Source organism: Piliocolobus tephrosceles, chromosome 4 (genome assembly GCF_002776525.5).
Source record: "Piliocolobus tephrosceles isolate RC106 chromosome 4, ASM277652v3, whole genome shotgun sequence".
NCBI lineage: Eukaryota > Metazoa > Chordata > Mammalia > Primates > Cercopithecidae > Piliocolobus > Piliocolobus tephrosceles.
In genome coordinates, this window is record NC_045437.1 from 114,215,908 (window position 1) to 114,228,456 (window position 12,549).

Genomic DNA, 12,549 nt, shown 5'->3' on the forward strand with positions numbered 1-12,549 from the left:
CAGCCCCTGCCCAGACCACCACAGGCCCGCTCACGTTTCAGGTTTGGGTCTACTTGGTGTGATGAGTAATCAAGACCAGGGTTGGCAAACAGGTTTTATCTCATGCCAACCTCAGTTGATTGGTAGAGGCATCCTGGAGGGTGGCGCTGGGGATTCTGGAGCTGAAGAGAAAGTGCTTTCTGTTCTTTACTCTAGGTGTGCCCTCGCAGCCTGTTGTGTGTCGAGGCTAAGCCTCCTCTCACAGGGCACAGAGCACACCAGAGCCTTCGTCTGCTTCCTTCTACTCTCCCTCATTTAGTACTCATTGGCACTTGCCTTGTGCCAGATTGGTAAGACACCCACAGGCCGCCCCCCCCCCCCCCCCACGGTGCTCGTGGTCTGGAGTGTGTTGGGATAAGGGCCTCGTGGAAGGACACAGTGAGCTCTGGAAGCCACTGTCTGCCTGGGGAGCCTGGGCAGGCTTCAGAGATGCAAGACCTTCAGCTGACCTTCCAGTGTGAGAAGGAGTTTGCTGGACAGGGAGGGTGGGAAGAGAAGGTAGGAGGAGCGGCTGGGGCCAAGGCATCCGGAGAGAAAAGGCCCAGCTGGCTGCAGTGGCTGAAGCTCTACAGGCCGGAATGGTGGGGATGGGTGGGAGCTGAGGCTGGGAGGTGGTTGGCTTGGGGCTGGTTGCAAAACTCCTGTTGTGCCAAGGCTGAGCTCAGACTTGATCCAGAAGGCAGTGGGGAGCCACGGGAGGCTTCCAGCAAGGGATGGGGATGTCAGATGGGCATGGGTGCTGTGAAATACCACAGGGTGCTCAGTGCTTCTGTTGAGCCTGAGCAAATGGCCCAGAGAGCACCCAGGAGAGCCCTGAAGAGAGAATATAGACCAGGGCTTCTCAAACTTTTTTTTTTTTTTTTTTTAAGACGGAGTCTCGCTCTGTCACCCAGGCTGGAGTGCAGTGGCATGATCTCAGCTCACTGCAACCTCCGCCTCCTGGGTTCAAGCAATTCTCCTGCCTCAGCCTCCTGAGCAGCTGGGATTACAGGTGGCTGCCACCACACCCAGCTAATTTTTTGTATTTTTAGTGGCAATGGGGTTTCACCATGTTGGCCAGGCCGGTCTCGAATCCCTGACCTCAAGTGATCCACCTGCCTCTGCCTCCCAAAGTATAGGGATTACAGGCGTGAGCCACTGCACCCAGACTCAAACTTTCACATGCCTGTGAATTACCAGGGGGTCTGGTGAAAACCCCGGTTCCGATTCAGCAGGACTGTGGGGAGGCCCAAGGGTCAGCATTTCTGACAAACTGTGTCGTCATGCTGATGCCATTGGACCATGGACACTTTGAGCTGCAAGGACGGAGGTGAGCCTCTGGACCCTGAAGGGACAGCTCCTAGGATAGCTTCCCTCATCCCCACTTGCCACCCAGCTCCACGCGGCACTTCTCTTTTTCCCAGGCCCACTTGCTACCTCATTGAATTCTCAGGCCAGTGAAATAGTTGGTAGGGCAGAGCTATGATCCTCATTTTACAGGCTACAAAATGAGCACACAGCCAGCATTGCTCGAGAGGGGCCAGGTCACCTGATCCGGGGTCAGCTCTTCCGTGGAGAGCTCCTGCCATCAGTCGTGTCTGGCATTGGCAGAACCGGTCCTGCTTGAGATGGAGAGGGAGCTTCCGGGGACTTCTGAGGGACCCTCACTGGCCAAACAGAACATAGACCCAGCTCTCCTCACCTGAGCATCCCTTATTGTCTTTCTGTTAATGAGTCCCACGTTAGATTTTGTTCACTATACTATATTTACTTGTTTCCCCACTGTCCCTTAGTCAGTGGCTTCTGTAACCGTCAACTAGAACTTCTGATGAAGGACCGCCAGTTTTCATCCTAACTTGATTCCAACCAAAAGCAGACTCCAGTGGAGCGTTCATGCCCCAGGCTGTGGCTCCATAGAGACACCATAGAGACAATGGTGGTTCTGGGCTACAAGGGGCTCTGTAGTGAAATATGCTTGGGATGTGGTAGATTCCGTCACATACCCACCTTGGAGGGTCACGATGCACACAGCATATTAAAGGCTTTGAAAGTCTTGCTGTAAAGATCCTCTAGCTGGGTTTTCCATAGGTATTTGACCACAGTCTTTCTGGAGAATCCTCACACAGAGCATTCGGGCAGTGCTGAACTAGGCGCTTCTGTTAGGTGGTTAGTCAATGTCCTACTTCTGCCAAGCTTTTGGAAATGGTGAAAATAGCTAAGGTCCTGCATTCGGTCCTCCAAGGGTCTTTAGGTGTCAGGAACCCCAGGTTGGGAACTCCTGATGGGGAGGTAATGACCAGAAGGTGCCTAGGCTGGGAAGACCTTTCTGAGCAGGTAAGGCCTGCACTGAGACCTGAATGGCAAGAAGCAGCAAGCCAGGAGCAAGTCTGGGGGAAGCGTGTTCCAGGAAGAGGTGATAGCAAGGTCCTGCCTCAGGACCAAGCTAGGCTTCCTCTTGTGCCAAGGCTGCCCTCCTCTGAAGTCAGGGGGGCACAAGGCTGGGGAGGACAAAGTGCCCCAGAGTAGGCTGGGCAAAGCAGCCTTGCTCAAGGGAAAGGCTGGGGAAAGGCAGACTGCTATAAAACCCCCTTCCTCTCTCCACCTGCAGGGCATCCGAGGAGGCTTTCGTGAAGGAATCCAAGGAGGAGACCCCGGGCACAGAGTGGGAGAAGGTGGCCCAGCTATGTGACTTCAACCCCAAGAGCAGCAAGCAGTGCAAAGATGTGTCCCGCCTGCGCTCGGTGCTCATGTCCCTGAAGCAGACGCCACTGTCCCGCTAGGTGCCTGCTAGGTGCATGGCCACAGAGCACGGGCCGGGCCTGGGCAGAGGAGGAGCAGCTGCTTTGGTCGGGGTGGAGACTCGCAGCCGCTGCTACCCACAGCCTATTCCACTCCTCCCCATCTCCAGGCGCTGGGAGGGGGACCCTCACCCCTCTCACCCCTCACTCCCTCCTGGCCCTATGGTCCAGCCCCTCACACCTCCTCTCAGTCTACTCAATTGTGACTGTCCCTCCTGATGTATTTTTTTTTCTTGGCTTAAAGGGTGTGTTGTTAACTCTTTTTACACCTATTTATTATCATTCTCATTTCTCTGGAAGCCTCAACTGGTGTCGGGGCTCAGTTTGTGCTTAGAACTTTCCCAGCTTCATGGCCTTGAAAGAAGGTGAGCGTGTTTCCCCGTTTCCCAGCCAAGTGGCAGCCTCAAGTTGTCTGTGTCTGTTGCCTCCATCTCCAGGAGGAAAGACAGCCTCTCGCAGAATGCTTTTGTAACCTCGAGCCTTTAACAAGTCTGTGAGGTAAATTCCGTTATTCTCATCATAGAGCCAAGGACACCAAGGTTCCCAGAGGGGAAGTGGCTTGTAGTGGGAGGGAAAAGCAAGACCAGAGGTTCCTGGTGGTAGCTTCCTTCTAAGCCTGGGTAAGAGCCCTGAAGACCCATGAGACTCCCTTCCTCGGGGTTGGCTGGGACCCTCTGCATGTGGAGGGTCCACTGCCCTGTGTGTTTCGCTTCCTCCTTCGGCTGGGCCCATCTGTGGATTGGGGATAAACAACCAGTGACCACACCTTCTTCCCCTTCAGCAGAGTTTGCAAACAGGACGCTCACGACCTGCATGATGTTTAAAAAGATTTCAGTAATTGCCAGTAAATATTAGCTTCCTGGGGCTTCTGTAAGAAGGTACGTGAACTAGCTGGCTTAGAACAGAAGTTTATCGTCTCATAGTTCTTGAGGCCAGAAATCTGAAATCAAGCTGTGGCAGAGCCATGCTCCCTCTGAAGGAGCTGGGGAAGGGTCTGTTCCACCTGCTTCTGGCTTCTGGTAGCCTCAGGCATCCCTTGGCTGGCAGATGCATCACTGCAATCCTGCCCCTATCAGATGGCTGTCTGCACATTGCCTTATAGGTGTATCTGTCTTTGTGGCCAAATCGTCCTTTTTTTTTCTTCTCAAACAGGGTCTCACTTTTTCACTGAGGCTGGAGTGTAGTGGCACAATCTCGGCTCACTGCAGCCTCAACTTCCTTGGGTCAGGCGATCCTTCCACCTCAGCCTCTCAGGTAGCTGGGACTACAGGCATGTGCCACCACATTCGGCTAATCTTTGCATTTTTAGTAGAGATGGGGCTTTGCCATGTCACCCAGGCTGGGCTCCAACTCCTGTGCACAAGCGATTTACCCACTTTGGCCTTCAAAAGTGCTGGGATTACCGGGATGAGCCATAGCACCCAGCCTAAGGTCATATTCTAAGGAACTAAAAGGACTTCAACATTTTTGGAGGGGGACACCATGACACCAACACTTACAAACAGTGGTCATCCTCTTTAAAAGTGTCACAGTCCTCACCACTCCATGTCCTTGTCTTGTATCTGGAGGCCAAGAGTCACCACAGTGCACTACTCTACACCTATCAGCTCTGCCTCAAAGCTGACAGAACATGGTGGAGGCGAGACACTTAGCTGGCCCTAGTACAGCCCTCCACTCTGAGATCTAGACTCCTGGGGGGTTCAAGAAGGGGTGTGGCTTCACTCCCTTTTTCCTTCTGCCAGCTTGAAGCTGGTGTTGAAAACAGTAGAATCGCACCCAGGAAGAGCGTTGGAGGAGAGCTGACCACAGACCAGGAATGCCTGTTTGAGACTTTCCATGAAGGAAGAACTCACAGGCCACCTCTCCTCCAGAGTTTGCTCAGGTCCTCAGCCTCTTCCAGAACCCTCAAACATTACGTACACAAATCGCTGGAGAGCAGCTTTGGGACTGTGTTCTTCCCACTGTACCAGACTGCTGCTCAGCCTGTTTCCTCTTCTATACTGTGTCAAGAACCAGATGGTCTATGCCGGGCGTGGTGGCTCACATCTGTAATCCCAGCACTTTGGGAGGCTGAGGCAGGTGGATTACCTGAGGTCAGGAGTTCAAGACCAGCCTGGCCAACATGGTGAAACCGTGTTGTTTCAGTATTCTACTAAAAATACAAAATACAAAAATTAGCCAGGTGTGGTGGTGCACCTGTTATCCCAGCTACTCGGAAGGCTGAGGCAGGAGAATTGCTTGAGCCCGGGAGGTAGAGGTTGCAGTGAGCAGAGATTGTGCCATTGCACTCCAGCCTGGCTGACAGAGACTCTGTCCCAAAAAAAACAAAAACAAACAAACAAAAAAAACCAAAACACTAGATAGTCTAGATCAGTGGAACCCCACAGACTCTCGGGAGGTGGGAGCAGGGTGAGGAACTGATGGTGGAGTGGAGAGCAGAACCCTGTCTCTGACCTGACTATAGGAGGCCTCATCTGAAGGAAGGTTGTCCTACTGAAAGTTTGAAAAACTGCTGGGTAGACCTTGCAAGGAGTGACCTTGAGATTCTTTTTTTTTTTTTTTTTTACAGATGAGGTTTTGCTCTTGTTGTCTAGGCTGGAGTGCAATGGCGGGATCTCAGCTCACCGAAACCTCTGCCTCCTGGGTTCAAATGATTCTCCTGCCTCAGCCTCTCGAGTAGCTGGGATTACAGGCATGTACCACCACGCCCAGCTAATTTTGTAGTTTTAGTAGAGATGGGGTTTCTCCATGTTGGTCAGGCTGGTCTTGAACTCTTGACCTCAGGTGATCCGCCTGCTTCAGCCTCCCAAAGTGCTGGGATTAGAGGTGTGAGCCACCGCGTCCGGCCAAATCTCTGCTTTCAAAGTGCCCTGGGTGGCTGTTACTAGGAAAGTTCGGGAATAACTAGACTACACGATTTCTAAGCGCCACACCAGTCTAAAGTCTGTTTCCTTCAAAATCAAAGACCAAAAACCATGGGGATGATACTGAATTCACCATACTACAAGTGGATTTTTAGAGTTTATTAAGCAGAGGAGTGGAGGGGAGATGTGGCACAAATAGAAGTATGTAACATTCAAACAACAGAATCTAGGATTTTTGAAAAAACTTTCAGTTACGGTTACACAAAGGGTCACTTCCTCCCCCAAAGACACATGGGCCTCTCAAAGGAGAGGAGGGAGTAAGTCCCATGGTAGGGCCAGTGGTTGCTCCTGGGTTTTGGAATCATTTCTGTGGAGCTTTCAAGGCCAGACCTTGGGCTCAGGGTCGAGACTTCATAGCGGTGACAGCTATACCCAGCAAGAGGGCTGTGACCGTGAAACCCTGGGCGGCGATCCGGGTGCGCATCATGAGCTGAGAGCGCTGGCTGTCGCCCCGGTAGAAGGAGTAGAGGCCGTAGGTGAGGGCGGCCACCGTGGCCAGGCAACCTGAGGAGGGGACAAAGCAACGGGGAAACAGCAGGTCGGGCCCCGCAGGTCATTCTCCGCTTTAGGTCTAGCTTCCCCCAAGCCAAGATCTCTGGATCACAGCGGAGGTAGGGCGGAAAGGGTAGGTCGAGGTGAGGTCCTCCTAGTTACAGAGTCCTCCCAATCCTAGGCCCCACATCCCGCCCCCTAAACCCGCTGCTCCCGCTCCAATCAGTTTCGCCCCTCACCGCCCCGCCGCCTCGTTACTTCTCTGGTCCGCTCTCATTCCGCTCCCCGCTAGTGCTCTGGTCCTCCTCTACTTCTTTCCCTCCGACATCACTCTCCTCTCCTTGTGCAGTTCCTACAGCACCCACTTACCTATGGGTACCACCGGGTTCTCGCGGGTCTTGCGAAGGAACTTTTCCTTGAAACTCTCTGGATTCCTGTAAACAGTGGGGCTAAGCCCCTCAATGACTGGAGGCTTCGATGGTTCAAAAGGAACCTCCGGAATCACAGGGCCGGGAGTCGCCATGTCCGGGCCACAGCAGCACGAGAAAACAGGGACTCCGAGCTCTGCCTCCTTGTAAAGGTCATGAAAGGGGCGGGGAAACGAATAGATTGAGCGCTGTACGCAGGCGCAGATGCTCGTTGCATCCTGGGAGTCGTATGCTCAGAACGGTAGCGCTACGAAAGGACTACATTTCCCCAAATGCCCGCAAAGCCTTGTGCACGCCTTCCGGAAAGAGTTTGTTACACGAGGTCTGACAGTGAGAGGCACTTTGAGCTGCTGGTGCCTTGGTCAGCGCAATGCCCAAGGCCAAGGGCAAAACCCGGAGGCAGAAGTTTGGTTACAATGTCAACCGAAAGCGTCTGAACCGGAATGCTCGACGGAAGGCAGCGCCGCGGATCGAATGGTGAGGGGGCTGGGGTTCCGGGTGGCGGTGGGCCTCGGCCGGGAAGGTCCGCGAGATGACGGATCTACGATGTCTCTCTTTGCCCGTAGCTCCCACATCCGACATGCCTGGGACCACGCTAAATCGGTGCGGCAGAACCTGGCCGAGATGGGGTTGGCTGTGGACCCCAACAGGGCGGTGCCCCTCCGTAAGAGAAAGGTACTGACATGGCAGGGTCTCGGTCCTTGACTTCTTCACTCTTCCCCCGCCATACTGACCTAGGTTTCAGAACTTGCTTGGTACTGCCCATACCTTCCCTCAGACTCTTCCCGAGTTTTCGACCTCCCCACAGTTGGAACGCTCAACTGACTGTGATCACGGGTCTCTTGACGACCTTCGTCACACTCCCTCCCCTGCACACATTTCCCACACCCTCTCTACTCAGTCTTTCTTCTCTGAAATTAACCCATTGGCATCCCAACGGTATTTTCCTTAATGTATCTTTTTCTACCCTTAACTTCGCTAATTAGTACTGCGTAAGAGTTGGAGATCTTTACACCTTTTCTTTGTTGTTCTGTCATCCTTTGTCTGAGGCTTCCCTAGACTTCCCTGACTGCAATCTCCCCAGGTTCAAGCGATCTCCCACCTCAGCGTCCCAAGTAGCGGGGGTTACAAGCGTGTGCCACCACACCTGGCTAATTTTTGTCTTTTTAGTAGAGACAGGGTTTCGCCATGTTGGCCAGGCTGGGCCTCAAGTGATCCACCTGGCCCCCTGGAGGCTTCAACTATTAAAAGAATCTAGATTCCCAAAAGAAAAGCAAGCAATTCATCTTTCTCTGCCTATCTATAAAATGGGTATAACACTCCTTGCCTTAGAGATTATCTAACCCATGTGGCTGTAGCCTCACATTTATTCAAGAAATGGCAGTGCCATTTTCCTCTGGCATGAAAGAATAAAAAGAAACTTGCCTAAGGCAATGGGACAAATGCATTCAGCAAGCCCATTCATTAGGTTAACTAATTATTGAGAACATGTCACATCCTAAAGCACCGTGGGGATTTAGTAGAGAACAAAACACAAAGTTCTTTTCACCAAGGTTATGTTGGGGGTAAAAGGCACAGACGGATTACTTGAGGCCAGGAGTTTGAGACTGGCCTGGCCAACATGGCAAAAACCCATCTGTACTAAAAACACGAAATTTAGCTGGGCGTGGTGGCGCACGATTGTAATCCCAGCTACTTGGGAGGCTGAGGCAGGAGATCACTTGAACCCCGGGGGGAGGTTGCAGTCAACCAAGATTGCGCCACTGCATTGGAACCTGGGCAACAGAACGAGACTCTGTCTCAAAAAGAAAGAGAAAAAAAGCCTCCAGGGCATTAGTTCTCATTGTTACCTACTTCTACCTAACCTTGGGCAGGGATTCTTATGGGTTAGTAGTTGTGTTGGGATAAGCAGGAGTCTCTAACTTTCCCTCATCCTTCTGGTCTCAAGGACTGTGGTCTCAAGGACTCTGTTCTCTGCAGGTGAAGGCCATGGAGGTGGACATAGAGGAGAGGCCTAAGGAGCTTGTGCGGAAGCCCTATGTGCTGAATGGTGGGTTTGGTCCATATATTCCTTTAGGTCACTGTCCTGCACTGTGGGAAACTGGGAAGGGCCCAAAGATGTTCTCATTTTGCAGATGGAGAAACCAAGTTTCAGAGAGAAGAAGTGAGCTGGTTCAAAGTTCACAGAGTTAGGACTGTGTCCTGGCTGGGTCATTTTTCACTGTACTGACTAAACCCTGACCTTACTGTGTGAACTAAGATCAGAGATGTTCAGGGAGGATGTAGCTAGGTGCCTGGGAGAATAGAAGAGAAACTAGTAAATCTCAGGCATGTGTACGGCTTATCATGAATTTAAGGATGAACTGATTTTTAGGGATTCCACCATCTCAATAAATGTTTCCAATGACAAAATCGATTTTACATATATTAAGGCTATAGAGAGTGAATGCTGGCCGGGCGCGGTGGCTCAAGCCTGTAATCCCAGCACTTTGGGAGGCCGAGACGGGCGGATCACAAGGTCAGGAGATCGAGACCATCCTGGCTAACATGGTGAAACCTCGTCTCTACTAAAAATACAAAAAAAACTAGCCGGGCGAGGTGGCAGGCGCCTGTAGTCCCAGCTACTCGGGAGGCTGAGGCAGGAGAATGGCGTAAAAATCCGGGAGGCGGAGCTTGCAGTGAGCTGAGATCAGGCCACCGCACTCCAGCCCGGGCGACGAGACTCTGCCTCAAAAAAAAAAAAAAAAAAAAAAAAAAAAGAGAGAGTGAATGCTAAAACAGAGGAGAGTAAACCCTACAGGAAAGTGGGAATACTCTAGAATTCTTCATTCATCCTTCCCTTACCTGTCAGGGAGTTTAAGCAGCTCCCCTGAAGATAAAGGATTTGAATGGCCAGACATTTGATACAGAAATCCTTGAGTTCCTGTCTTTATCTCAGTGGTTCTCATGAGAATTACTGCACAGGATTGTATAAACAAAGCCATGTGTACTTACTGTAGTCAAACAGAAATATTTTTTAAAATTTTAGGCCGGGTGCGGTGGCTCACGCCTGTCATCCCAGCACTTTGGGAGGCTGAGGCGGGCGGATCACGAGGTCAGGAGATCGAAACCATCCTGACTAACACGGTGAAACCCCGTTTCTACTAAAAATACAAAAAAATTAGCCGGGCGTGGTGGCGGGCGCCTGTAGTCCCAGCTACTCGGGAGGCTGAGGCAGGAGAATAGCGTGAACCTGGGAGGCGGAGCTTGCAGTGAGCCAAGATCGCCCCACTGCACTGCAGCCTGGGCGACAAAGCGAGACTTCGTATCAAAAAAACAAAAAAAAAAAATTTAAATTGTGGTTAAAAAATACATGAAAGTCACGATCCTAACCATTTTTGAGTGTACTGTTCAGTCAAATATACTCACTTTGTTGTGCAACAGGTCCCTATAACCTTTCATTTTGCAAAACTCAAACTATACCCATTAAACAACTCCCCGTCTTCCCCTACCTCCAACCCCTGGCAACCATGTCAAAGATAATTTTATATACAATAGGACCTAACCCCTGGATATTATTTGCCTACTTCCTTTCTCTGAGGTAGCTCTTTCTCTCCCTTCCTAGATGAGAAATGGAGTAGGATTTGCCTGCCTATTTTTAAAATGAAGCCATCAGTTGGCTCCACATCCTGGCTTTTTTTCTCCCATGGAGCACTATTAAGGTGCCAGGGCCCAGCTTCAGGTCCCAGACCCGGAAGCTCTAGATCTCACATATTTAGACCGTCCGATTTCATGTGTTGCAATAATACATCAAGAGCTTCTTTGAGTGGCTTATAGCTGGAAGGGAGCCCTGTCCTGTGGGCAGGTATGTGCCTTCATCTCTGTCCTGAGACCTGCCACTAAGTAGAGGTTATTAGTTTGTTACCTTCCGTGTAAATCCACCTGAGGCCCAGAGAGAAGTGACTTCCCTTTCAAAAAGTTGCCATACTGGTAGATGATTGGGTCATAGGAGACAGAGTCTGGGATCCAAGGGGCCGAAGAAGGTTCCAGCAATGAATTGGGGAATGGGGAGGCAAAGACCCCCAGGTGGTTGGTGTGGTGGGTCTTGTGGCTTGGGAGTGGGTGAAGGGGTGATTGGACAGCTCAAAGAGCACAGAAAGCAAAGCCTCATTCCCTGTTTCCCCGCTTCTGTCATCATTCCAGACCTGGAGGCAGAAGCCAGCCTTCCAGAAAAGAAAGGAAATACTCTGTCTCGGGACCTCATTGACTACGTACGCTACATGGTGGAGAACCACGGAGAGGACTATAAGGTGAGCCGGCTGAGGCCATGTGGGCTGGCTGGGAAGGTGCCCTGGACCATTCGCGGCTTGATCTGCTTGTGCAGCACCTGTGTTCTGAAACTGAGTGCAAAGAAAGGGAGGAAAAAGACTCTAGGAAATGGATCCTACTGACAGGGACTTAACTCGAACGAATGCTTATGGCAAGGATAGACTGAGTGGCCTTGGTTCCTGTCTCACTCACAGATAAATGTTTTGTTTGTATATGGTGTTTTTGGTGTGTTTTTGTTTTTGAGACAGAATCTCACTCTGTCACCCAGGCTGGAAGTCTATTTTTGGCTTCCTTAACAGTGGAAAGATCTGGCTACAAACAGTGGACCCTTGGACCCAGGTGGGATTAGTTGGCTATGATGCATCACGAGCTCCTCAGCTGGCCCCAGCTCCTCTCTGGCCCACTGGACTCTCAGGCCTTCCTGGTCTTTTTTTGAGACAGAGTCTCACTCTGTCACCCAGGGTGGAGTGCAGTGGTGTGATCATGGCTCACTACAGCCTCAACCTCCCAGGCTGAAACAGTCCTCCTGCCTCAGCCTCCCAAATAGCTGGGACCACAGGATGGTCAATTTATTGTTTTTGGAGAGACAGGGTCTCACTATGTTGCCCAGGGTGGCCTGGAACTCCTGGGCTCAAGAGATCCTCCCACCTCGGTCTCCCAGAGTGTTGGGAGTACAGGCGTGAGCCACTGTGCCTGGTGCACCACAGCCTTTGAGGTTAGGATTCTGGACCTCAGGGGTAGACAGCAAGTGGCTTGCCTAATTCAGGATGAGCTAAGGTTTCAGCCTTTGCCTGTCTAGCCCTCTCTTAAAGTAGCTCTTCTCCTTTCTTAGGCCATGGCCCATGATGAGAAGAATTACTATCAAGATACTCCAAAACAGATTCGGAATAAGATCAATGTCTATAAACGCTTTTACCCAGCAGAGTGGCAAGACTTCCTTGATTCTTTGCAGAAGAATAAGATGGAGGTTGAGTGACTGGTTTACATCACAGCTGCCCCAGGCCGAGGCCTGCCCCAGACCAGTGAAGCTGGAGTCAGGGTGTAAGGCAAGGAGGGCTGTGTGGCTCCAGAGGCGCTGGCCAGGTCCCATGGCATCAGAAGGTTACACACGCACACACACACGCACACTCCCTGCTCTGGGGAAGGAACTGTTCTCAGAGGCTCCAATTTATATTCGTCTGGAGGTTCATGGAAAAGCCAGAATCTGCTGTTTTCAGGGTAGGTGGTTTTTATATATAGTGTGTACATAATAAAACAAAGGTATTTTGCTTCTCTGATGATTTTGTATTTTCTGCTCTCAGCCAAACCCTGGGGCTACCCCAGCGAAAAGCACCTCTACCGGGGCTGGGGGGCCATTCCGCCTTCAGCAAGTGCTACGTTCACATGCTCTTCTAGGCACAGCCCCCAGCCTCTTCCTGATTGCTGTCTGCCCATTCCCCACACAGCAGTGAAGGGGTGGCCTGCCCCTCCACACCTGTGGGTGCTTCTCGCTAGGTGGAACGAGAGACTTGAGAAAAGAAAGAAGACACAGAGACAAAGTACAGAGAAAGAAAAGCGGGGCCCAGGGGACCAGTGCTGTGC

General features: G+C 51.5%; 2 protein-coding genes across 3 annotated transcripts; one reads left to right on the forward strand and one right to left on the reverse strand.

The window, feature by feature from the left end:
• Positions 1-5,818: 5,818 nt before the first annotated feature.
• HIGD2A (HIG1 hypoxia inducible domain family member 2A) lies at positions 5,819-6,822 on the reverse strand. Its single transcript, XM_023184998.2, has 2 exons — positions 6,602-6,822; positions 5,819-6,244 (listed from the first exon to the last, which is right to left on the reverse strand). The coding sequence occupies exons 1-2, from the start codon at positions 6,753-6,755 to the stop codon at positions 6,078-6,080; spliced, it is 321 nt and encodes a 106-aa protein (XP_023040766.1). The 5' UTR covers positions 6,756-6,822; the 3' UTR covers positions 5,819-6,077.
• Positions 6,823-6,832: 10 nt separating this feature from the next.
• Positions 6,833-12,245, forward strand: NOP16 (NOP16 nucleolar protein). Of its 2 annotated transcripts, XM_023184997.2 has the most exons (5): positions 6,929-7,137; positions 7,227-7,335; positions 8,641-8,710; positions 10,843-10,949; positions 11,801-12,245. In XM_023184997.2, the coding sequence occupies exons 1-5, from the start codon at positions 7,031-7,033 to the stop codon at positions 11,942-11,944; spliced, it is 537 nt and encodes a 178-aa protein (XP_023040765.1). In that variant the 5' UTR covers positions 6,929-7,030; the 3' UTR covers positions 11,945-12,245. The 2 variants fall into 2 exon arrangements, with proteins under 2 accessions (XP_023040764.1, XP_023040765.1); XM_023184996.1 differs by having other exon boundaries at positions 6,833-7,335.
• Positions 12,246-12,549: the final 304 nt, after the last annotated feature.